Source organism: Somniosus microcephalus, chromosome 3, assembly GCF_052327205.1.
Source record: "Somniosus microcephalus isolate GS21.2 chromosome 3, FLI_Smic_1.0, whole genome shotgun sequence".
Taxonomy (NCBI): Eukaryota; Metazoa; Chordata; class Chondrichthyes; order Squaliformes; family Somniosidae; genus Somniosus; species Somniosus microcephalus.
The window spans coordinates 319,194,000-319,221,618 of record NC_140989.1 but is presented as its reverse complement, the minus strand read 5'-3'; the positions used below and the strand labels follow the sequence as shown (position 1 = coordinate 319,221,618).

The 27,619-nt window shown below is 41.8% G+C and overlaps 1 protein-coding gene across 1 annotated transcript; it reads right to left on the bottom strand.

Annotated features, from left to right (window-relative positions):
- Positions 1-27,619, bottom strand: LOC147122177 (riboflavin-binding protein-like). The gene is made up of 7 exons (XM_085983027.1): positions 27,532-27,619; positions 21,845-22,006; positions 19,966-20,065; positions 16,827-16,955; positions 15,330-15,438; positions 1,278-1,531; positions 1-132 (listed from the first exon to the last, which is right to left on the bottom strand). Exons 2-6 carry the CDS (start codon positions 21,984-21,986, stop codon positions 1,307-1,309), a joined length of 705 nt encoding a protein of 234 aa, XP_085839153.1. The 5' UTR covers positions 21,987-22,006; positions 27,532-27,619; the 3' UTR covers positions 1-132; positions 1,278-1,306.

Genomic DNA, 27,619 nt, shown 5'->3' with positions numbered 1-27,619 from the left:
TAGTGATAAGTTTTTAATTTTTCTTGACATTCTTTATTTGGCAAAAGTCATTTGTTACAAAGTTGTTCAAAATATTAAGCTTGTTTCTTCAAGTAATTCTCTGATCAGAAATGTCTTCAGCTCTTTACAGTGCTGTAAGTGAAAGATATGAGTAACATTATTCTGAAATGATAATGTACTTTGGAAAGGAACTCATTTAAACAACATAAAATTAAATTAAAATATCCAAAATGTGGTTTGACCTGAGAGGTATAAGCCTAGCAGAAGGGTGTGATTTCATGTCCCTGAACTATTTCTCACTTTAACTCACTTGTCTCAGTTGGGTGAACTTTGATAGTTCTCTAGAAATTCTCTGGTGTAGAATGGATTGCACCATTTTCTTCATGCCTCTCCCCCCCGCCCCCCGCCACCACCCCCCACCCCCACCCCCCCCAGTTGAGATGGTTTGGCCAGTTGATTTCACTACATCATTCATTTAAAAATTAAAATTAAAAACTAAAAATACCTAAAACAAATTGTGCGGTTGCACAAAATAATGGCCCAGAACTTCCTCGGACCTGTTCCAGCTCTGCTGCCGTATCTTTGCCAAATGATGCGGCGGAAACCACCTCGGCGAGCTGGTAGCCACTCAGATTAGCTCTTTACCATTTAGATGGATGTTCAGCTGTGCACATGCAGCTGTGTGCTTTCACAGATTAAAATTTCAGGGTAAACCAGGATCAGCCTCCCAACGTTAACGTAACTCAACCTGAACTCTCAAATAGTTCTCTTTGGTATTGGATCGCCTCTCTCTCACTCACAGACAGACACCACAGAAAGTTCATGTGTCTCACATTGGGGATGTATACATAATTCGTAGGCTTTGGAAAAATATAGGGCATCATTGATGAGCTGGCAAGAATAGACGTCTTAAAGACCAAGGCTATGAATGAGCCACTTGAAAAATGGTATGGAATGATGATGAAAAATAACTTACAATTTGGGAAAAAGGAACTGTGCCATGTATCTGATCCATTTCTGGTAACCATATCAGGAATAAAAGGGTAAGAAAACCCCAAAACAAAGTAAATCACAGTGAGCTAGGGACGTAGATTGCTCAGTTGCAAAATTCCTAGAAACTGAATACGTGTCTCTTATCAACAGCCATACTTAACACTGGGCAGATCCACCCATTTATAATGCTAATGGCCAGAACATTACAAACAGAAACATTTGAATTTTATAGTAAGACAAGTTTTGTGAGTAATTTAATTGTGTTCCACAAATTAAGTACTTACACTGTTTTGTCCCTTTTCTCTCCTTTTCCTTATTTCCCTTCATGCAGATTTTTATGCCTCCGTTGACAGAAAGAGTTTTTTTTGACATCTTTGTCCATGGCTTCCACTGGTGTCGTTCCTATGTGGTGGGCCAGCAGATCCTGGATCACGTTATTATCATCGTTATCCATCATCAGACAGTGGCACGGGCATGAGGACATGTTGAATGACATGCCCCACATGTTATTACAGAGGTCTTTTCCATTCATATACATCTACACAAAGAATTATTTGATTATTAATAGGCAGATAGTCATAATATTACACTGTCGGTTATATATAACACGAATTCCAATTGTTTATGCACATGAAAGATGCAATTGCCAAAAGATGCAGAATACTGAATGAGATTCATGAGGTACAATACCCTCAACACAGATGAATCGCTGGAGTAACATCAACAGAGACTGTAAGATATCAGTTTTCAAGTGTCATCTGTGGTGCAGTGGGTAGCACACTTGCCTCTGAGTCAGAAGGTTGTGGGTTCAAATCCCACTCTAGGGACTTGAGCACATAAATCTAGGCTGACACTCCAGTGCAGTGCTGAGGGAGCACTGCATTGTTGGATGTGCCGTCTTTTGGATGAAACGTTAAACCGAGGCCCCTTCTGCGCTCTCGGGTGGACATAAAAGATCACGTGGCACTATTTCGAAGAAGAGCAGGGGAGTTATCTCTGGTGTCCTTGCCAATATTTATCCCTCAATCAACAGAACAGATTATCTGGTCATTATCACATTGCTGTTTGTGGGATCTTGCTGTGCGCAAATTGGCTGCCGCGTTTCCTAAATTATAACAGTGACTACACTCCAAGAGTACTTCATTGACTGTAAAGCACTTTGAGACATCCGGTGGTCATGAAAGGCGCTATAGAAATGCAAGTCTTTCTTTCTTTTACTCCTCTCCTAGTCCACTGTGAGTTCCATACAACTATTTTAAAGTAACAAATAAACTTACTGTAGGTACATAAGAAAGCATGACAAAAGACCATCTAGCCCATTCCTTATACAGACCAATTTACCCTATCATGGACTCTAGCAAACCTATTTAATCCTCCAAGGGAAATTTTTCCTGACACCCAAAGGTAATCAAGTGAAATCCCAGAATATCATTCCAACTTTACAACCCACATTATTCAACTCTGACCAGTTGCTTTCCACAATTACATTTTTATGGTCCTAGCAGTCCAAGAACCACTATCTTCCACAAAGTATTTGATCACCAATCTATATTTTATCCTTCAGTCTCTTTCTCCACCAGCTATTTATCCAGCTCTTTTTGAAGGAGTTAATTGTTTTTGCATAATGGCCACAATAGAGTGCTGAAGGAGGATCGTTGCCTATGGAATTATACCCGAGCAAGGAGGCAGTGCCTAAAGGAGTTGAGGAGACAAACTGACAGAAAATTGATGAAGAAAAATTGCAAACTTGCAATATCTTTCAATTGTCTAGTTAATTAAAACAAATCCCTTAGTGTCAAAGCAGGGATTGCCAGAGCTGTGATGGCTGCCTGGGAGCAGGTATGAGTGCACTCATGCAAGAAAACTCTGATGAAGCTTGACAACCGAGGAAAGGCGATGGAGAAGGACGCAATGGTCGACCATGTCGAATGCTGTGGAGAAATCCAGCAGATAAAGAGGGATAATGCACAGTAATTGTGGCCAAAGAATATGTCATTTATAATTTTGGCCAGGGTTGTCTCAATGTTAAGAAAATAAGATCTTTTTCATTTTAAAGTATTTCCTACATTCCTTAATTTTAAACTTTATTCTCCAGTAATAGCTCATCTGCTGTTACTGGGAAAAAGAAATTAAAAAGAGAAAACATAGAAAAATATTCCTCAATGGTGAAGATTGAGTTAAGCAGTATGCAGACCAAAAACAGGGACCGGATTCCCTGTCTGCCATTCAGAGATTTAAAAGAAAACTTTTTTTTTACATTTTAAAACCTCTTTATATGCAAAATAGAATATTGGATGCTATTGGAAGAAAAATATTTCAACTTGTATTAACAAAAACTGATAATGAAGACTGGAATCAAAGCTTCTAAATGGCCAGAGGTTACCAGGGTCCTCATGAGTATCCCATCTGAACAAATTCAATTGTAACCACTGTCAATCTCTCCCTCTTCTTCCTGAGCTGCCTCTGCTTTTATCTGCTGTCTGCTGCTCTCCATTTCCACACTGAGAACCAAGATATGGTCATAGAAAAGACTTGCATTTCTATAGCGTCTTTCACGACCACCACACGTCCCAAAGCACTTTGCAGCCAATGAAGTACTTTTTGAAGTGTAGTCACTGTTGTAATGTAGGAAACGCGGCAACCAATTTGCGCACAGCAAGCTCCCACAAACAGCAATGTTATAATGACCAGGTCATCTGTTTTAGTGATGTTGATTTGAGGGATAAATATTGGCCAGGACACCAGGGATAATTCCCCTGCTCTTCTTCAAAATAGTGCCATGGGATCTTTTACGTCCACTTGAGAGAGTAGACAGGGCAGTGGTTTAACGTCTCAACCGAAAGATGGCACCTCCAACAGTGCAGCACTGGAGTGTCAGCCTAGATTTTTGTGCTCAACCCACAACCTTCTGACTCAGAGGCAAGGGTGCTACCCACTGAGCCACTGGCTGACACTTTGCAGGTGATTCTCTGGCTACAACTGGATAGATAAGAATGGAACCAGGCCAGCGCAGTCCCACCCAACTGGACGGCAGTAGAGAGGTGTTGGAGGAGGATGGTGTGGTCAACCCTGCAGAGAGGTCGAGAAGGATGAGGAGGGATAGTTTCCCTTTGTCACAGTCACATAGGATGCACTGGAGTGTCAGCCTAGATTTTTGTGCTCAAATGTCTGGAGTGGGACTTGAACCCACAACCTTCTGACTCAGAGGCAAGGGTGCTACCAACTGAGCCAGGCTGACATTTAATAGTGCAAAAGTCCCTTTCTTTGAGTGAGAATAGAGTGTAAGAGATGGCACAGTGCAGTGAATGAACTAACAAGGAGTTCAAGGGATTTTTTTTGTAAGTTATTACAAAATCCCAGTGAAGGACACAAGCATCATCAGATATAGCACACTGTTCAGCCAAGGGTCAAGACAACACAACAAGATAAAGCCATATGCAATTAATGTTTAATTTCTTATCAGAAGCAGAAAAGGAGAGAAAGATACAAATAAAGACTTGCATTTATATAATGCCTTATTACAGCTCTCAGAAATGTCCCAAAACACTTTGCACAATGAATTACTTTGAAATGCAGTTGCAGCAAACCTAGCAGCCATTTTGCATGAAAGTCCCACAAAGAACAATAAGATGAATGACTCCAATCCTTTTGAACTTAGACTGGGAAACACTTGGTGAGATGAAGTCAGATATGAATCATTAAGCTGCTTTATTTCAGAGACAGAAAGAGTAACAATCAACAACAACAACTTGTATTTATATGGCATCTTTGCTGTAGTAAAAAGTCCCAAGGCGCTGCACAGGAGTATTGTAAGACAAAAAAATTTGACACCGAGTCACATAAGAACATAAGAACATAAGAAACAGGAGCAGGAGTAGGCCAATCGGCCCCTTGAGCCTGCTCCACCATTCAATAAGATCATGGCTGATCTGATCCTAACCTCAAATCTTCTATCACTCTCCATCCACCCGAACCCATGTGATCTCCTGGGATAAATTAGGGCAGGTGACCAAAAGCTTGGTCAAAGAGGGAGGTTTTAAGGAGCGTCTTAAAGGAGGAAAGAGAGGTAGCGAGGCGGAGAGGTTTAGGCAGGGAATTCCAGAGCTTAGGGCCTAGGCAACAGAAGACACGGCCACCAATGGTTGAGTGATTATAATCAGGGATGCTCAAGAGGGCAGAATTAGAGGAGTGCAGATATCTCGGGGGGGTTGTGGGGCTGAAGGAGATTACAGAGATAGGGAGGGGCGAGGCCATGGAGGGATTTGAAAACAAGGATTAGAATTTTGAAATTGAGGCGCTGCTTAACCGGGAGCCAATGTAGGTCAGCGAGCACAGGGGAGATGGGCGAATGGGCAGCCGAGTTTTGGATGACCTCAAGTTTACGTAGGGTGGAATGTGGGAGGCCAGCCAGGAGTGTGTCAAAGCAAATTTCATTTACTTCATTCAATCTCGCTTCTTTCCTCAAAAAATGTGGAAAAAATAATAATCAATGCACTTTGTCCTTATTGTGGGTTGACTTACTTGTTTTCTAGAATACTCATAGCTGCTAAAACTGAACTGCATTTTAGTTTCCAGCTCTGGGCCCCAGGCCTACACCTTGCAGCCCCATTTAAAACCAAACTAGTCCCGAACATGGGTCTTTTCTGTCTTTTAATTTTCACCCCAGGAAGCAATGGGCAATGTCCATGTCAATAGAATGGATGTGAAATTTGTTGGCCATCTGAGATGAGCCATCGTGGCTATTGGTCTTGAGATGGGACAATAGACACTCATTGTAATTGGTTTGAAATAAATTGTGAGCTATGAGATTCTACAAATTGGCCTGTCTGGCTTTAATACACATTTGCAATCCTTGTAGCTTGTGACTCTTTTTTAAAAAAACTGTGAATTTACTTTGATTTAAAACACAGCACCTAAACATAACTCAATACCAAAACATCTTTCTGTGAGATAACAATGATCAAAAATCCAGAAATGTGACATTAGTGCAATAGGATTACATAGGATATACAGCACAGAAATGGGCCATTCGGCCCAACCAGTCCATGCCGGCGTTTATGCTCCACTCGAGACTCCTCCCGTCTTTCCTCATCTAAATCTATCAGCGTAACTCTCTATTCCCTCATATGCTTGTTTAGCCTCCCATTAAATGCATCTATACTATTCGCTTCAACCACTCCCTGTGGTAGCGAGTTGGATTTCTTGGTGACTATCTTATATTGATGGCTCTAGTTTTGCTCTTCCCCACAAGTGGAAATACTCTCTCTGTGTCTACTCTATCAAAACCTTTCATAATTTTTAAAACCTCTATTAGGTCACCCCTCAGCCTTCTCTTTTCAAGAGAAAAGAGACCCAGCCTGTTCATCCTTTCCTGATATGTATACCCTCGCATTTCTGGTATCATTTTTGTAAATCTTTTTTGCACCCTCTATATCATTTTAATAATATGGTGACCAGAATTGTACACATTTGCAGGTTTACTGGAGCATAGTTTTGAGTGTGTCCCTTAGCTGCAGAAAACAATTTTGCAAAGAGCGGCAGTGAGTTGTAAATAATGTAATTTTACATTTTATGGCTAAATAAATAAACAAATCATGAGGCTGCTAACATTCCTTGATTACTTAAATGGAAGTATATTTCTGTGTGTGGTATTGGGTGGGATAATAACAGAGTGCAGCTGGAGGCAACTGTAACGAAGACTGATATCATATTGCGTTTTGTGGTTGTAGAAAGCATAGAAATGGAAAATGTGCACTTTGGTGCTAAATGGTAAGTCCAGAGCTGAATGCATGGTCCAGCAATCTTGGTTCAGAAAGATGGTTAACTCTGTATTTCAATTTCAGCACACAAGGATAGGTTCTAGATGATAATTCTGCCTGGGGGCCAGTTTTACAGGCAAGGTAGTGAGTGATATGTACAGCTTTGCCATAGGTATATAAATAGAGATATTTCGGTTTAGTTCAGAATATTGAGTTCCGTTGCAGCAGCTAATGTAGTCCTGGTGTAAGCATCGATGCCTGACTTAAGTACTAGCAACTGTTCTGGTCATGAACTTGTAAAGAACATTAAGCTGAGCCATGTATCTGTCATGTTTGGAAGATAAACCCTGGCATGGAGGAGGCCAGTTTCATCCAGCTTTTATATATTCAAAAACCATCTGGCCCAAACAATGTCCTGGACCGGATATTTGTACTTGCATAGATCATCTGTAATTTTCATATGTTAGATGCCTAATTCCTACCAGAAGTGAATATACATAATTCTAAGAAAATGAATCATATTGTGCAGTGCGAAATAACTCTGGCAGACACCCACACTCATTCCTACTGGTGATGAGCCCCTGCACCTGCAGAGCAAAAAGTACCGCTCCAAGTCTCCCAGATGTTCCAAGAAAATCAAATACATATAAGGAAAGGCCACCAAGCAATAATTAAAGTACACCATCAGATTTACTGCGTGCACTCTTATTTCTACACGAGTGTAGCCAAGACCTTGGAGAACCTGGCGTCCAATTATTGCCATTTCTCCAACTGTGCAGCTGCACCTCTGTGGAAATAAGTGCTTTTGCAACCTCCTAGGAAGAAAGCACTGATCACATTTGAATGCATGTGGAGATAGTTCTTTGACAAGATCATGTATGTCATTGGAATGATTCAGAGCAAACCACTTCAAAACACTGGGACCACAGGTAGAGCAGTTCTAGGTATAGAGGGCACACTTAAGTTATCTGCCATATTTCAGTAATTGCCTCCCTGAAGAGCCCCACGCTAACAGACACGAGCCAACTTCGCTCCCGGGTACAGCATTTGGCCAAGAAAAGGATCAAATGCCATATTGCTGTCCTCTTGCTGTTTAACAATTGATTTGTAGTGTCCAGGCCCATTTAGTAATTGCAATGTAGGTTGATGGTAACCAGTGAAAGTACTTGCACTCGTTCTTTATGATCTACCCTGTTCTGCCACAAATATATTCTTCATTTTCCTTTCTGTGTAATTTTCCAGAACATTTGCAGTACACTTACAGTGAGTGTGGATGATCAGAGTGTTTAACTCAGTGAAATTGGAAGATCTATAAACAGAAAATCAGAAAATAGGAGTTTGTTGGGGGGAAAACTGATGTAATTCTGACGTAGGGAAGCGGAATTTAGGGCACAATTCAGATACACCAGAGTTACATCTGTTCCAAACTATACACTAAATACCAGTAGAGGTGGGTGCTGGCAGATGATGCGCCTGCCCCAAAATGTGCATGTATGTAAATGACAGGATAATGAGGACAGAACTTGCATCTCAGAGATTCCACCATTTATACCAGAACTGTACCTGACTCAAGTTAAACTTGTAGAAGAGAGGGGTGTGAATTGTCAAACCAGGAAATTTTGAGTTCACAGTCTTTGAATGTCCACAGACTTTGAAACATCAGTTTGACCAAAATGATTAAAACAATCTATGCTCAGCTGTGTTGTTAAGAAAGGACACTGTAAACTGCCTTTCAGCAGTTGAAGGCATGGAAATCTTTTTCTTCCAACCATTTTGTCACAGGACCATTACCATGAGGTTCACTACAGGCATTTCCATATTTACCCTTATATTTGAGGCAGAACAGGAGCACAGTAATGCCAACCCCACCATCTCATAAATCATGTGACAAACTCTTAAAAATCATGAGATTTGGTAAGAAATCATGAGTTGATGACCCGGATTTTACACTCCTGATAACAGCGTACACTCAGTGTATGCCGTCGAAGCCTTCAGATTGGTCCTGCAAGTTCCGCGTTTCCGCATGTGCTGCGCATCAACTTAAAAATCCCTTTCGCTGGTGCAGAGTTGAGCTATTTGCCCAACTACTGCCCAGCAAATGCCCATGAAACCCTTATGCCTGGTAAAAGCAGGCATAGGGCCTGCTTTCACCAGCATAAGGGTTAATGGCCCAGAAATTTGGGTCGGGGGCTTCCCGCGGGTGCAAGCCCCTGACCTGCACTTACCTTGCGCGCCGGCCGTTGAGCTGTGGGCCCGCGTGGAATTCCGATCCGGGGACTGGTCCAGCTGCCGGCGCGCAGTGCTTGCGTATCCCAGGGGCGCAGTTAGTTTGATGCGTCCCCTGGGATCACGTGGGCCATGGGGAGCCAATCGGAGCAGGGAACGCTCCATTCATAAGTCTGACAGGAAGTGCTGTCAAGACTTATAAATACTACGGCCCAAAACAGCACTAAATCTTCAAATAAAATTTTTTTAAATCACATTTTTTAAATAAACTATAAATTACATGAAATAACTATTTTAAACAATAATTTAAATTTTTGAAAAAAATTATTTTATTTTCTAACGGGGCTAAAAATAAACTTACCTTGCTTTAAAGTATTTAAAAATAATAAACCTGTGGAAAAAATGTTTTAATTATAATTAATTCACCACTTACCTTGTAAAAAGCAGGCCTTACGCCTGCTTTTTACATGTCTAACTTTTGCAGACTTACCCTCCCGGGAAAACCTGTAAAATAAACTGAAGTTCGCGCATCCCCTCCTGCGCACGCGTTCGACCTCTGAACCCCTTTGTTCAGAGGAACGGAAGTGCCGGTTTCCCACGCATGCGCAGTGCATGCAGGAAACCGGCACTTCCATTGGGCCTACGGGTGAGTACCCCGTGCGTACTCACCCGTGGAGACCCGAATTTCTGGGCCATTATAAATCTTAAATTACAAATTTAAAAATAAAAAATCATGCACAAACATTTAAAATTAGTTTATGTAAATTTTGTCCCGGATTAAAATATTTAAAATTATTTTCCAAAACATTTAATTTTTATTGTATATGCTTTTTTGAAGAGACTTTTAATTAAATTTGAAAATGGGAACATTTATTTTTATTCCACTTGTATAAATTATTTAATTATTTGGGGATTCCTAATATGCTTATAGAGATTCAGTTTGTAAATGGAATCCCCATAAGCATATTAGGAATCCTTCTTTCTGATTGGAGGACCTGGCCCACGTGAGCCCAGGGATGTTTCCGAACCGCCTGCGTCCCTGGGATCCATGGGCCTTTATGCAGGCCCAGGACCCGAACTCTCTGAAGCCCGGGAGCCTGAAGGTAAGCACGGATTTTTTTAGTGGGTCGGAGGAGTACTCCAGAGGTATGCCTCCGACTGCAAATTCCGGGCCGATATTATTTTCAAAAATAAACCAATGAAGATTGACAGTTTGTTTATAAACCTTATTAGTGACTTTATTTAATCTCTAACAGGTCACAGCTCTTTACAAAAACTATATTACTGCATCTGAAAATGCTTTACAAAAAACTTTTTAATAATCCTACCCGTTATCACCACCCCTAACCTGGTGCCTAACACAACCACCACGCAATGAAGTCCCTGCAGCTGCTAATCAAAGGTTGTCAGCCCATAAAAACTCATCTCTCTAGAACCTTAGCCTGTCCATCCTTCTTCTTCTTAGGCAGTCCCTCGGAACCGAGGATGACTTGCTTCCACATTAAAAATGAGTTCTCAGGTGACTGATGAGTCCAATGCGGGACCTACAGTCTCTGTCACAGGTGGGGCAGAAGGTGGTTGACGGGGTGGGTGGGTGGGGTGCTTGGGTTGACGTGCGCTCCTTGTGCTGCCTGCGCTTGGCTTCTGCTTGCTCCTGGCGAAGAGACTGTCCATCCAACTTTAATTTGAACTATATAATCAATTAAATCATAGAATGATAGCATTGATGGAGACTATTTGTTCCATTGTGCCATATTATGGTGCTAACCTTTCAACTGGATCTATCCCAATCCCTTTTTCCTTTACCCATATGATTTTGTATTCATTCCTTTTCAAATACTTATCCAATTTCCTTCTATGTAATCTTACAGTGTCTATTTCAATAGCCACTTGTGGTAAAGCACCCTATGTTCCAACAACCCCGTGTCAAAATATTTCTAACTTTGTCTTTGATACTAATGATTACGATTGTTATCAATTCACCAATCAATCTTTCACTATTTATCCTCTCAAAACTGTTCATAATTTTGAAAACCCTTTATTAGATTCCTCTTTAACCTGGAGTGAGAAAACCTCTAAATTATTTGAAGCTAGTACATGGCAGCACATTACAGTACCCACAGCCTGGGCTCCTACCTCACAAGGCTCAGCACTCAGTGCTCCTGGGGGTCAGGGCCTGCTGGTCTCTCCATAAATCGGATTCATTTAAGGCTTCAATACTTGACTTGGTTCCAAATAAAGATAGGCTCCACTCTAACTGTAAAATACGTTTCACGATAAAATTCTTCTGTTCAACCGTCCTCAGCTCCTTCACTCCGCCACCTCGTGCTCCTGGTAATTTTTTTCACAAATGCGCAAATCTGCATATTTGTTTTCCAAAAAAAATGCGAGATTTAGGTATTCCATCGCGAGTGAAGCTTTATTTCACTCTGAAATCGCATGTCTTGCGATGGAATCACGAAGGTTGGCAATACTGGGAGCAGCAGGAAGGGGAAATGACAGAGGCAAGCAGGTTAAGTCCACACCAAAGGAGAAGAAGCCCAATCAGGAGGTACCAGGGTTAAATTATGAGGACAGGTTGCATAAAATTGACTTATATTGCCTTGAGTATACAAGATTGAGGGATGATCTGATCGACGTGTTTAAAATGTTAAAAGGATTTGATAGGGTAGATATGGAGAAACTATTTCCACTGGTCGGGTGATCAAGAACAAGGGGACATAATATTAAAATTAGAGCCAGGCCATTCAGGGGTGAAATCAGGAAGAACTTTTTCCACACAAAGGGTGGTATAAATCTGGTAGTCTTCCCCAAAAGGCCGTGTATGCTCGGACAATTGGAGCTTTCGAGACTGAGATAGATAAATTTCTGTTAGCTAAGGTTATCAAGGGATATGGAGCAATGGCGAGTAAATAGATCAGCCACAACTGAATGGCGGAGCAGGCCCGAGGGTCTGAATAACCTACTTCTGTTCCTAATGTTCCTATAATGGAACATTATTCTTACCCTTCCAGCAGGATCTATAGATCTTGATGATGTTGTAGGAGGGGTCTTCTTAAGAAGGAAATGACTCAGCAAGGAGGCATAGAAGAAACCTTGGGGGTAATTTTCAACTTGGGTATGTGGATTGCCCGCTCTTTATAGAACCTGCATGATTTTTGTGTCATTAATTTCAATGGAATGAAAATCAGGAGAGTTCTACAACAGACAGACGATCATGGTTGATCTGTGACTCAACTCCATTATCCCTTGATACCCTTACCTAATAAAAATCTAGCAATCTCAGTCTTGAAAATTTCAATTGACCCAGCATCCACAACCTTTTTTGGGAAGAAAGTTACAGATTTCCACTACCTTTGTGTGAAAAATGCTTCCTGATTTCACACCTAAATGGCCGAGCTCTAATTTTAAGATTGTGCCCCCTTGATTTGGATTCCCCCACCAGAGGGAATAGTTTCTCAGTATCCCACTGCAGAGACTTGAGCAAAAAATTTGGCTGACACTCCAGTGCAGTACTGAAGGAATTCTGCCCTGTCGGAGGGGCCGTCTTTCTGATGAGACATTAAACCAAGGCCCTGTCTGCCCTCTCTGGTGGATACAAAAGGACCTGTGGCACTATTTTGAAGAAGAGCATGGGAGTTCTTCCCAGTGTCCTGGCCAATATTTATCCCTCAACAAACATCACTAAAACAGATGATCTGGTCATTATCACATTGCTATTTGTGGGAGCTTGCTAGGGAAAATTGGCTGCCACATTACCTACGTTACAACAGTGACAACACTTCAGAAGTACTTTAGGGCATCCTGAGGTTGTGAAAGGCGCTATATAATTGCAAGTTCTTCTTCTCTAAAGTCCTTCTTCCCAATCAGTGCCCACCTCTCCTGCAATTTCCTGTCTGAATCTCTCCAGTTGAGATTCAGCCCATCCCACAGCAATGAAATGGCCCCAACCAAAGTATGAACACCACTGTCTGTGATTATCACAATGGTGCATTTTTCTTTCTTATCATCCTTAACCTCCCTGCAGCCTTTAATGTGGTCAATTGTACCATCCTCTTTCGACACCTATCCTCTGTTGTCCAGCTTGGTGGGAACTGCCCCACTTGATTCCACTTGTACCTATCCAATTGTGGTGATAGCATCCCTAGCAATGGCTTCTCCTCCCACCCCCGCACAGCCACTTAGGGAGTCCCCAAGGATTGATGCTTAATCCCCTCATTTTCCCCATCTAAGTGCTGCCTTTTGCCGACATCATTTGCAGACATGGGGTCAGATTCCACACATACACTGATGACACCCAGCTGTACCTCTCCACCACTTATCTTGATGCATCCACTGCCTCTGTATTGTCAGACTGTTTATCTTGACATCCAGTCTTGGATGAGCCTCAATTTCCTCCAGCTAAATATTGAGAATGCCCCCGGCATAAGCTCCATACCTTTGCCACTGACTCTATCTCCTCCCCAGCCACTGTCTTTGGCTGAAACAGATTGTTTGCAACCTTGACATCCTATTCGACCCCAAGCTGAGCTTCTGACCCCATACCATCGCCATTAAAAACACTGCCTACTTCCACCTCCGCAACATTGCCCGCCACCCAGCTCAGCCCATCTACCTCTGAAACTCTCATCCATGGCTTTGTTAGCTACAGACTTAAATATTCCTGGCCAGCATCCCATCCTCCACCCTCCGTGAATTTCTGAAAGTCTGCTGCCCATATCATATCCTGCACCAAATCCCACTCATGCAGCACCCCTGTCCTGGGCGCCCTATATTGTCTCTCAGTCCTCCAATGCCTCAAATGTTAAGTTCTCATCCTTGTGCTTAAATCCCTCCATGGTCACTCCTCTCCCTATTTTTGTAACCTCTCCCATCCCTACAACTCCCAACTTGCATTCTCAGTTGCTCTGACACCAGTCTCATGTAACACCCCCTCCCTTCACCCTACTATTGGTGGCCATGTCCTCAGCTGCCTAGGTCCCCCTCTCTGGAATTCCCCCCCTAAACCTCTACTTCCCTCTCCTCCTTTAAGATCCTCTTTTAAACCAACCTCTTTGACCAAACTTTTGGTCACCTCCTAATATCTCCTTCAGAGTCCACTTTCCCCTTATGCCTCTGTGAAATGCCATGGGACATTTTTCTACATTAAAAGCCCTTTATAAATATAAGTTATTGTTGTAGATAAGCTATTCTCACTGCTCTACTCACCCCAAGCCTTCAGGAATTCTCATGGCTTTTTTGAAAGAATTTGGTGCTGTATGAATGTGGATCACATTACCGATAACATCACACACTCACGAGAATTGGGGCAGGATTTTCATTGGGCCGTGGAGGCAGGATTGGAGGCGTGTGGGGGGTTAAAATCTCAAAATCGTGGGGCACAAACCCATCCCGCCCCCAACCCGCCTCAATGCCAGTTTCAAAGGAGGCGGATACCCGATCTGTGCTGGGACCCATCTCCCCGAGGCGGGAAGGGGATTAGTGCCAATTAACTGCCTGTTAACAGGTAGTTAACAGGCAGTTTTTAGCTTAATCCCTATTTTTATTGCTGAAGTGTGGGATTCCCGACAGCTCCAAACCACGCCAATTTAGTGAGGCGGGCCGTCGGGCTGAAGGACTTGGAGGGTTCGAGATGTCTGGTGTTCAGGTGAGTGATGGGTGCATGCGTGCAGAGGTAAGTGTGTTTGGTGAGTGTAAAGTGCTTAAAGAAGTTTTACTTACATTTACTTACCTTTACAGCCTTCCTTCCCTCAGGTCTCGGGAGTCCCTCATCTCACTGGCACAGAAAGCAGAATGGCCGCGAGCTGTCAAAAGTTGCAGCATTCAGCTTTCTGTTCTGGAGAGATCTCTAAATCAGCCTGAGAGGAAGGAATTAACTTGGAGTACAGATTGCCAGTGTTTGACAGCTTCAAACAGCTGTCAAACGCTGATATTTCATCTGTCAAAAGCTTTTGACAGATGAAATGTCAATCTGTGATGTCACCTGTTGCCGGGTGGCCCTTAATTGGCCTGCTGAGCCCACTGGGAGGGCTCAACAAGGTAACTCAAGTGAAAATCGCGTGGGTTGGCCACAACTCGATGGAGGCGGGACTACAACCCTGAAAGTTGTAGTCCCGCCTCCTACATGCCTCCTCAATGAAAATCCAGCCCTTGGTGTTTACCAATCTACCGGCACAAAATTCCATAATTTTTCTGGATATCAATAAAACTGACTTATAAGATCCCTAACCTTAATTATGGGAACAATGTTTCTTTCAACATAGTTACCAGCTCAAAATATGCCCATGACATTATCTGCGTTACCACATCTGTGTGCTAAGTCCATCAACCGCCCATTAATACTGTGCTTACCTGATGGTATGGAATACATTCGTTTCTGCAGTTATTGCCATGATCATCCCATTCCCAATCAGTAATCCAGTTTCTAGTACAGGTCAGGTCATCTCTACAAGCTGCAAACCTGTAGAAAACAAATGTTTGTTCATTGATAATCGTTTTATGATCACTACCACTTCTTCCCATTGGCGGGTTGGCGGCAGAGCGGGAATATTGCCCAGCCACATGAATCCTCCACTAACCCGCTGCAATTTCCTCCTGGGGCCTGAATGAAATATCTAGGCTGGGTTTGGTGCGGTAATATCACTCCTGCTGGGTAGGCAAGAAATTCAGTTCTGGTGCAGCCTTTAAAACGCTAAGCCGTTAAAAGCAAAACACCACTTTTCTCCAAGAATGCCTGAACATTCAGGGTGTCAGCAGCAGGCAGGCCTTTCAGGTTCATCGATGCATCTGTGGAGGTGCTGCTGGCTGAATTTGAGGGAGGAGAGCAAGACTATTGGACAATGAGAGCAGGAAGCCCTTTCCAGGTTGGTTCAGGATGTATGGAGAGGGAGGTGGCTTTGGCAGTCAGTGCTACCTCCATCACGCAAAGGACTGCCACACAGTGAAGTAAGAGCTTCAATGGCCTCACAAGGCTAGCTATGGTAAATCTGGGCACTAGTGCAATACACATCTACCACTCATACTGCTTTCCTTACCTATAACTCTCTTTCTCTCTCAGCACCTGGGTATCAGGGAAACTCATTAATGCAGGGAGAAACACTCAAGTACAATCTTAATTCACAATCATTCTGTCAATTCATATGGCCTGCCATTATGACTTTCTCTAATGTCTTCAAGGAACTTAATTTAAAGTGATAGTTCACAGGCTCTTCGTCATCATGCATACACTCATATGAGGTCGTTCATGTCTTTAACATTCCCTCCGAAGGAAAAGCTCACTGATAACAATGTTAGAGGGTGCTGGCTGACGGAACGGGCTAGTGTCCAGCTCTTATGGATTAGGAACCTGAGTGAAATAAGCTGGGGAAGACTCAACCTCGTGGGTCTACAATACAAAACTCAAGTACAAATTATCAGCCAGAAGAATGACTGGTGTGGTAAATGGAAATGCCATACTAGTGCACTGGAAGATGGTTTTCTAAGATGGGCTTGGGGTACATTGTTGGTTTGGAGCACAGAGAGCTTCAATCTGTCTGTCCTGTTATAATTGACAGCTGAATGCTTGACATTAATTTCAAAAATGAACACACATCTCGCACTTTGCTAAGCATAATTCACCAAATAATATAACATTTAAAAGGTTACACTGTTTACAAACTCCTTTACCCAGTATATCTTCATCAAGCCATATTACTATAATATGTATTTACGTTATGTATTGTTGAAGTATATATTGATGAATGTTTTACTCGCTTACAGAAAATGCGAGAGATGAAAAGTGATGAAAATTCGAATAGTTCCAAGGTGAAATTGCCTTTTACTGGAGAAAGAAACTTTAAAAATAATTACCAGTCATCACAATAGGTCTGACAGATTGGAACGGCAAGAATTGCATACGAGTTATTGGGGTGGATCCAGTTGAAGGCATGGGATGAGCAATGGTAGAAACAATCTATTTTTTTCATGTACTCCTCACATCTGTAGTAATGGATAACAACAGATAATCAGTAACCAATAATACTCGACAATATTTCTTGTAATTTATTACATTTTTGTTCTATTTTTACTCTGATAATCTTTCCACAGGAGAGATGACCTGCACCCAGGTACATAGAACAATTTCACTTCATTAGTATCCACATTGTGGTAGAAACATGGCTTAGTTACAGTGCAATTTTTAAATGTGCTTTGCTTTGTTATCAATATTTAAATAATAAAGGTTTCTTTCTTCATAAAACTCCCTCTGGACACTGCACAACCATTGTCATTGAAGGAGGATTCGTGCTTGGCCAATACAGTATTTCTATGGATCATTTTGTGACAAGTTTGACACTTCAAATGCATAAATATCAATATCAAAATAAAACTACATGTATCAAATTTTGTGTTTAACAATCTGCAAGCAATGTGACAAAGCTGCTGTAACTTTAAAAGGGAGGTTTTTTTTCTGTTTATCACACTGAAAACCACACTGAAATGCAGCATTCATGAGGGGTCGAGACAGAGTACAAAGAGAGAAACTGTTCCCATTGGCAGAAAGGTTGAGAACCAGAGGACACAGCAAAAGAACCAAAGGCGACGTGAGGAAAAACCTTTTCACACAGCGAGTGGTTAGGATCTGGAATGCACTGCTTGAAAAGATGGTGGAGGCAGACTCAATCATGGCTTTCAAAAAGAAATTGGAAAAGTACCTGAAGGAAAAAGATTTGCAGGGCTACGGGGAAAGATCGGGGGAGTGGAACTAGCTGAAGTGCTCTTGCAGAGAGCCGGCATGGGCTCGACAGGCCGAATGGCCTCCTACGCTGTAACCATTTTATGATTCTATGACCTCACATGTGTGTGATATCACCACTATAAAAAATGACAGCTGTCTGTTTTACTGCTTTTCTTACCTCTGCGCAAACACAGTAGCCTAGATGTTACTCTGATGTCCACATCAAATTCTTCAGTCTGGTATTTTAGCTCAGACACTAACCTATTTGTTTTAAATGGGTTAATCCTCTGTTAAAACAGTGCACATAGGAATGTCATACGAATGCAATAAGCATTTGTTCGCTAATACTGTATCAACAAAGTAGATTAAAAAATTTATTCTTGGGATGTTGTCGACACTGGGAAAACCGTGTTCATCGCCCAACCATAGTTGCCCTTAGGGCACTAGACATCAGCTCTTACTATGCTGACAATACCTAGCTCTACCTGTTCACCACCTCTCTCGATCACTCCATTGCCTCTGTGATGTCAGACTGCTTCATACTGCTTGTCCGATATCCAGTCTCAGACGAGCCAGAATTTCCTCCAGTTAAACACTGGGAAGACTGAAACCATTTACTCCTGCCACAAACTCCATACCCTCAATACTGATTCCATCCCTCTCCCTGGCCATTGTCTCGGGCTAAACCAGATTGTTCACAATCTCCGCCTCCTATTCGACCTCGGGCAGAATTTCTGACCCATATACTTTCCATCACAAATCCTGCCTACTTCCACTTCTGTAAAAACAGCTGCCTCCTCCCCTGCAATAGCCCATCTACCAATAAAACCTTCATCCATGCCTTTGTCACCTCCAGACTTGACTATTCCAATGCTCTCCCGGCTGGTCTCCCCTCTTCACCCTCTGTAAACTTTAGCTCATCCAAAACTCTATGACCCATATCCTATCCCACACCAAATAACACTCACCCATCACTGGCGGTCCCTGCTTACCTACATTGGGTCCCAGTCCACCAATATAAATTTAAAATTCTCATCCTCATATTTAAACCCCTTCATCGCCTCACTCCTCCTTATCTCTGTAACCTCCTCCAGCCCTACAGCCCCACCCGAACTCTTCGTTCTTGTAATTCTGGCCTTTTGTGAATCCCCCTCTCCCTTCGTCTCACCATTAGTGGCCATGTCTAGGCCCCACACTCTGAAATTCGCTCCCTAAAACCCTCTGCCTCTCCTCCTTTAAGGCCCTCATTAAAACCCACCTCTTTGACCAAACTTTCGTTCACCCCTTCTGACATCTCCTTCTTTGCCTCTATGTCCTTTTTTGTTTGATTACACCTCTGTGAAGTGCCTCAGACGTTTTTCTATGTTAAAGGTGCTATATAATTGCAAGTTGTTGTTGTTTGTATGGAACAGGAGCTACATGTAGGCCAGAACCGGGGGTCATAGTCTAAGGATAAGGGGTAAACCATTTAGGACTGAGATGAGGAGGAATTTCTTCACCCAGAGAGTGGTGAACCTGTGGAATTCTCTGCCACAGACGGCGGTGGAGGCCAATTCATTACATATATTCAAGAAGGAGTTGGATATATTTCTTAAGGCTAAAGGGATCAAGGGATATGGGGAGAAGGCAGGGACAGGGTACTGAGTTTGGATGATCAGCCATGATCTCATTGAATGGCGGAGCAGGCTCGAGGGGCCGAATGGCCTACTCCTGCTCCTATCCTCTATGTTTCTATGTTCATAGGTCCCTACATTTTTAACAACAGTCTAGCAGCTTTCACAGCAAGTTTGTGGTATCAGTGCACAAATTAACAGATTTATTGCACAACTTGCCACGGTGGACTGGCCGGATGGATAGTCTTCTCTGGTCCTTTACTTTCCTATGTAATTTAAAGTTTGACTTTATTTCCCGCCCTATAGAGAATCACAAGACCATTCAAGTTTTCATTTACCTCTGGCATGATTGCTTTAACTGACATTGGGAGTATTGCTTGCACGCCCTCATACCTGGCTCAGGACTAGGCGATGCCTTGTGATTTACTCCTAATAGACAGCTGTCTCCATAGCAATTAACTGCCAGTAACAATGTTGCAATAGAAATACCCAGAAACGTAATCATTATGACCACTGGCTTGGAACCTGCCAATATCATAAACACTGGGCTATTGTCTTAAATGGCCACAGTTTTGATTAGTTCTACCCAATGAGAACAGCAGCCATTTAAAAATTTCACAATTCTGAAGTCTTGAAAATCTTCAATAAGATGTTAGCTTACCTTGAGCTAAGTTGGCCACATCGGTCCCAATATGTATTATGTACCTTAGAGACTGGGGACACAGCCAGCTGTTCGGTGTAGTTGGAAAAGCAGCATGAAGCTATTGGAAAAAAAGGAAGTAAATAACCTTGGAAAGAAAGTCCAGTGGTGAGCATTCTCTAAAACTTGCAGATAAGACACAGTTCTGGAATATCAACAAACTTCAAGTATTTCTGAGAAGGTTACAGAGTCTGCAAACTCTATATATGAATATCATTATGATCTGCCTTTATCAAATAGGAATATTACAGAAGGACTAATCACTGCAACAGAGAGCAATGGAATTAGGTTTGATGCCCCGCTCTGGTGACTTTCAGATATCAGTCATTGTGGGGTCATGCAGAATGGAGTCCAGGCACCGCAGGACAGTGAGGGAAGTGCCACAAACTCTAGAACCAGGATACAAAGACACAAGCTTAAAAGAGGGAAGGCACACCGATTGTTTATATTTAATTACTTTACACAGTAAGAGTGGTGAATGTGTGGAATAGATTGCCCAGGTAGACAGTTAGGGCTCGATTTTCCAAGCCCCGAGGAGGCGGGTTTGGAGGCGGGAGTGGTGGGAAAATTGCAGAATCGGGGGGCAGGAACCCATCCCGCCCCCAACCCGCCTCCATGCCAATGTCCCAGGAGGTGGGTACCCGACCTGTGCTGGGAGCTGCCTCCCTGAGGCTCGAAGGGGATTAGTGCCAATTAACTGCCTGTTAACAGGTAGTTAGCAGGCAGTTTTTTGCCTAATCCCTATTTTTAGCCCTGAAGTGTGGGCTGTCCGAGGGCTCCGAACCACGGCAAGTTAGTGAGGTGGACCGTCGGTCTGCAGGGGTTGGAGGGGTCGAGATGTCCGTTGTGCAGGTGAGTGATGGGTGCATGTGTGCAGAGGTAAGTGTGTGAGGTAAGTGTAAAGTGTTTTAATAAGTTTTACTTACCTTTAGTTTCTCCTGCAGGCTTCCTTCCTTCAGTTCTCGGGAGTCCCTCAGCTCACCGGCACAGAAATCAGAATGGCCGCTGAACTGTCAAAAGCTGCAGCCTCTGCTTTCTGGTCTGGAGAGCTCCCTAACTGAGTCTGAGTAGAAGGACTCAAGTTAGAAGACAGATTGTCAGTGTTTGACAGCTTCACAGAGCTGTCAAACGCTGATTTTTCATCTGTCAAAAGCTCTTGACAGATGAAATGTCAATCGCTGACGTTACCAGTAACCAGGTGTCCCTTAATTGGCCTGCTGAGCCTGCTGGGCGGGTTTAACAAGGTCAATCAAGGGAAAATAGCGTGGGTTGGCCACAAGTCGATGGAGGCAGGACTACAACCCAAAAAGTAGGAGTCCCGCCTCCAAAAGCTCCCCATTGACAAAATCAAGCCCTTAGTGTTACATAAGAACATAAGAAATAGGAGTAGGAGTTGGCCATATGGTCCATTGAGCCTGCTCCACCATTCAGTAAGATCATAGCAGAACTTCTACATCAACTCCACTTTCCCGCCCTATCCCCATATCCCTTGATTCTCTTAGTGCCCAAAAATCTATCGATCTCAGTGTTGAATATACTCAACAGTTCAGTATCCACAGCCCTCTGGGGTAGAGAATTTCAAAGATTCACAATCTTCTGAGTGAAGAAATTTCTCCTCATCTCAGTCCTAAATGGCTAATCCCTTATCCTGTTGAGAAATTTAGGGGAGAATTGGATAGATATTCAAGGGAGTGGATTTTTAGGACTGGCCGGATGGATAGTCTTCTCTGGCCCTTTACTTTCCTATGCAATTCGAAGTTTGACTTTATTTCCCGCCCTATAGAGAATCACATGACCATTAAAGTTTTCATTTACCTCTGGCATGATTGCTTTAACTTACATTGGGAGTATTGCTTGCACGCCCTCATGCCTGGCTCAGGACCAGGCGATGCCTTGTGATTTACTCCTAATAGACAGCTGTCTCCATAGCAATTAACTGCCAGTAACAATGTTGCAATAGAAATACCCAGAAACGTAATCATTATGACCACTGGCTTTGAACCTGCAAAAAAAAGCAAAATAGATGTGAAACAGTATTATGCTCCTGTTACGTTTTGGATATTTTCTGCCGCTCTAACTCTAGATACTTTGACTTCTGTATGTTAGATTGCTCTCATAGGTAAGCTGTTGCTTCCTAAGGTCTCACGAGTATCTGGCTCTGTTGCCAAGGTAAGGTTTTGACAGTGAGCATAGGATAATGAATAGAAAACTTCTTTGTAAAGTGTTGCAGATGCTGGATCTATCCTATGCTTCCATGGGACCTTCCTCACATCTTTGAAAAGCAGTAGACCATCACAAAATCAGATCTTGTTTCAGACTTTAACAAATAAGTGAATTTACTGTGCCACAGGTGGACAAGTGATTATAGAAACATAGAAGATAGGAGCAGGAGTAGGCCATTCGGCCCTTCGAGCCTGTTCCGCCATTCAACGAGATCATGGCTGATCATCCAAACCCTAGCACCCGGTCCCTACACCGACAGCCATCCCACCCAAGCCCTATCCCCGTAACCCCACGTATTTAATCGCCCCTAACACTAAGGGCCAATTTTTTTATCATGGCCAATCAACCTAACCCGCACATCTTTGGACTGTGGGAGGAAACCGGTGCACCCGGAGGAAACCCACGCAAACACGGGGAGAATGTCAAACTCCACACAGACAGTCACCCGAGGCCGGATTTGAACCCGGGTCCCTGGAGCTGTGAGGCAACAGTGCTAACCACTATGCCACCGTGCTGCCCAGTGATATATAACAGTGATACATATAAGTTTACAGTAGATATTAAACTAACCCACTCCTCAAAAGAAAATAATAAAGGAATGCAATGTCTATGCCCAGCTAATATTTTACAGTTAACTATTATATACACAGTTATTCTATTCTTATACTTTCCAACTGCAGGAGCTAACTGCTCTATATCTGTTCAGCTTCAAAACTGACTCAATAATTTGAAAAATTCAATTTACTTAAATGCCCCTCAAGAAATTGCCAGGCTTGTTAAATTTAAATAACTGTTAGCTCAGAACAAAAGGAGCTGCCAGTTTTTCATGTAAGTGAACCAATCACATGGTATGTTTATATTTGATTGGCTTGGTTCCTTCCATGAGCAAATTTGTCAGGAGATAAACAAATTTTCACGACATTTGCCTTGCGTTAGGCTGGCAACATGGTACTGGCTGCAGTTGATTTTTAACCTCCTTATATATTGTGACTGTATTAAAGTGACCTCCACCACCTAAACATCCACTCCCTCCGCCACTGGCACACCGTGGCTGCAGTGCGTACTGTCTACTGGTTGCACTGCAGCAACTCGCCAAGGCATCTTCGACAGCACCTCCCAAACCCGCGACCTGCACCAGCTAGAAGGACAAGGTCAACAGGTGCATGGGAACACCATCACCTCCATGTTCCCCTCCAAGTTACTCACCATCACGACTTATCGGCCCTGGGTCAAAGTCCTACAACTGTTTACCTAACAGCTCTGTGAGAGCACCTTCACCACAAGGACTGCAGTGGTTCAAAAAGAAGGCTCACCACCACCTTCTCCAGGGCAACTAGAGAAGGGGAATAAATGCTGGCCTTGCTAGCGACGCCCATATCCCGAGAATAAATTTAAAAACAGCTAAAACTGACCAAATCACTCTCAAACCATTCGCCTAGTATAATTGTACTTGTGATAAAATTCTCTTAAAGGATAAGTAAACCTTAATATTCAGTTTGCACTCATGTTTATATGTGTATGAAGTATCCTTTCCTATAAGTCAAAGAGTGATGTATGGTGCAAGGATATCTAAATAAGTTGAAAGGGAGACAATACAAGAAAACTTAAACCTGCCCCAATAGAAACAAACATATGTACACAAAGACTTTGGAAAAGAGAAAACTTCAAGATGATCTTATTGATATTTTCAAGGTTATCAAGGGGATGGACAAATTGATCCAGGCATAATTGCTACTACCAAGAATGATTCAAATAGCAAAGGACACATATTAAAATTAGGAAAAAGCAAAAGAGTGCAGATGCTAGAAATCTGAAACCAAAACATTTAAAGCTGGAAACATAGAACATAGAAACATAGACGTAGAAAAATAGGAGCAAGAGTAGGCCATTCGGCCCTTCGAGCCTGTATGATCAATATGATCATGGCTGATCCTCTATCTCAATACCAAATTCCCGCTCTCTCCCCATACCCCATGATGCCTTTTTTGTCTAGAAATAGATAGCAGATCAGTCAGCATCTGTGGAGAGGACAACCAGTTGATGATTCTGGTACATACCTTTATCAAAATATACAAGAAAAGCACTCAGCTGAAAAGTTGACTGTCCTGTCTAAAGATGCTGATTGCTCTTTCTGTCTTTGTTTAAAAATTAGGAAGTCAGGAGCATGAAAGCTGATTTTTTTTTAAACAAAGGATAATAGAACTGTGGAATAAATTACCAGGGAAGAAGGTCATTGAAGCAGACAGCATAAATGGCTTAAAAATAATCAAATATGTTTCTGGAGATTAAACAATATAGTGAGATGAGTAGGTGGAGTTGAGATCTATCAAAATGAGGTGGACTTGTTAGGTCAAATGACTTGTTCCTTTTTCTAAAAATATAAAAACATTTACATATTTTGACCCAAATAAATAAATCCTGACAACATGGATTTTGCAGGTATTGTATAAGCACTGGATGTTTCTATATTCACACAACAATGGTACTGCATGAAGCAATAATTCTCAAATTGTGGGTTATGATTACCCTAGGCAGGGGAATGTGAGGATTCAAGAGGCTCTGGCAGGGGTTACCAGAATTCTGCTCTCTGGTGCACCCCTCATTATCAGTGCTAGCTCCAGCTCCTATTGACACTTTAGCTTTGGTCTAGGAACAGACCCTGCCATGTTGTTGCAAGCGGGGATTCCTGATCTTGCAATAAATTTTGACATCAGTGAGGGAGAGCATCCCTGTAAATGGGAAACAGGAGGAAGAGCACCTCTGAACAGAGGGAAAGGAAAACGTGTCTCGTGAACAAGGGATGGAGATGAGCACCTTTATGAAAGGGCTGTGGGAAAAAGAGAGTGATTATGAACAGATAGATTACATCTGTGAAGGGAGTTGAAGGAGCCTCTCTGAAGGTGAAAGCGTTAAGGAGAACCACTGTGGTGGAAGAGGATTTAAAAAAAGGCTCTTTGAAGGTGTGGGAAGAAGGTGATGGGGAAAAAATAATTTTTGTGAAGGGAGAAGGGATAAAGAGGGCCTCTGTGAAAGGGAGGGAAGAAAAAGTGTCTGCGTGAAGGAGATAACTTTGTGATGTGTAGTTGGCAACAGATCCATTATGGTTATGGGAAAGGGGAGGGAAGTATTGACATTTCTTATTTCAAAAATAATTTCTTATTTCACCTGCAACAAGCAAGCCTCATGGTGTTGTCATGGTAAATCATGTAGAGGCCAACAGAATGTAATTTAAAAACAATATAGTAACAAGCCAAAATAATTGGGTGGCATGGTGGTGCAGTGGCAGAAAAATAAATAAGTCTGGTATTTTTCTGAAGTGAAAGGAAATTGAGGAGAATTATTTGCAAAAATGAAAAAAATTAAAGTTTTTTAATTAAATATATAAATAAATAACATACTCCTTTCACTAAAATATATGTAGGTGGCTCTCACAATGTAGATATTGGTAAATATTTGCAACTGAGAGCAGATAGCAGTATGAACAGCAACAGTGTGAACTTCATTACTGAAATGGAAGTGACCAAATTCACTGGAGAAATACACCTTTACTCGTGCTTTTATAATATATGTACAATTCATAATCTGGTTTTGTATAGCAGCTATAGGACTGAAATGTAAGCATTTAAAGTACTTAACAGTTCAAATGTTCTCTTCACAACCCATAGTCTCAGATCAGTTTCTAACACAGTCTGATACTTAGACCATTTGAGTATGTAAGGAACTTGTCAGCTTTTGAAGCATACACACCAGCTGTTTCATATGTACACCGGAAAAAAATGTAAATATTCAATGCTGAACGCAATAAATTAGGAAAGCACGCAAACATGCAATAAGCACAGAGCACAAATAAACAACATATAGAAGGATAAACAGATGAGAAAGAGCACACAGAGGGAAATAACAAAGAGAGAGCGAATGTAGAAGTAAAGTGAGCAGAAAGATAGCATGTAGAGAGAGTAAAAGAGACAGAAAGAAAACAGGAAGAACATACAGAGAACAATGACAACAAGAAAAAAGGAAAGAATCAACACAATGGAGGAGAAACCAAATGAATGGAGACAGCAGGCAGAAGAATAGGGTGGAGCAAAAAGGCAACATAAATGAGAATAGAGAATGCAAAGGGATAGGCAGAACACAGGACGTAGATATTGTGCAAAAGAAAGAGAGAGAACAGAGCTAAATTGGGGGACAGAATGAACATAGAATGAGAAACAAACAAAATACAAAGCGATAACTGGCAGAAGAAAACAGAATTCAGCCCACAAAGATAGAGACACAATAAAGAGACAGCGTGCAGCAAATGTTTCAATCCAAGTTCAATTTCTATGGATTTTTATAAGGTTAGGGTTTGAAAAGGGGGTAAGAAAATCATCAAATCTTTATAAAGTCAAATGTCATCTTCGTACATTGATAACACAGAATTAATTTAAGTTTTAAAAAAGTTTTCTTCTCCCATTTTTATGTTATTTTCTCTTTTGTTTCCCTTATTCCCAATATAGCAAAACAAATTTGATTTTTACAAATACTTGCTAAGTATTACCTTTTAAAACCCCAACTATAAAAACACCGATGTACATGAATAAAAACATTTAGTAATATATTACACACTTTAGCAAATACTTATCGTCTCACCTTAAAATACCAAACTGTGACCGTTAATTAAAATAATGTGCATAACAAATATAAGCTGCAGCCTTTGTTTATTCACAATATCAGATCACACAAATTTGCGACGCTGCTAATTCATGTAAAAATGGCACACTTTGCTAAAGCATGTAATGGCAACGTAGCAATTTCTTTTGAACCGCTGGAGCAAACTACAGACAGCATCTGAGATCATAATTAATACAATTCTACAGCTTTCAGTATCAATGATAGGCCCTGGTTATTATGATAAACAACTATAACCTAAGCTTAATAGTCCTTTAATTTTATTTTCAATCGGCAATCTAACTTGTAAACTCGATGAATCATGTGATTGTATTTCTGTACTAATAAATTCACAGCAGTCTTTCACAGTTTTCAATTTAAATTTCTGCACCATTTTAAAATATTTTGAACATTATTTTCATTTTATTGAGAATACAGAATATCTAATTCTAAAAATAAAAGAGTAAAAAAAATCCACATAATTTTGCAATTAAGGTGACATCTAGAAGCCACTTTATTTTCAATCTTGTCATTTATATTCACCTCTAACCCCTTTGGTTAAATTTAAATTACTGCTTACTTCCAACCATCCAGAATTAATACAATGCAGCTATATGATACCATACATGACTCCAACCATTGCAGATCTATTACCTGTTGCAGAGAGGATGGAATTAGAAGCTCTCTTGCTTCTCTGGTATCAGTCATTTTTATATCAGCTCAACTGTATGGTCTGTCTGTG

Coding starts and splice junctions, on each gene's coding strand:
- LOC147122177 (XM_085983027.1), bottom strand. CDS start 21,986: ATGATTACGTTTCTGGGTATTTCTATTGCAACATTGTTACTGGCAGTT. Junction 16,956..19,965: donor TGTGGCCAACTTAGCTCAAG/GTAAGCTAACAT, acceptor CCATTACTACAG/ATGTGAGGAGTACATGAAAA. Junction 1,532..15,329: donor AATGTATTCCATACCATCAG/GTAAGCACAGTA, acceptor TTCTTTGTGTAG/ATGTATATGAATGGAAAAGA.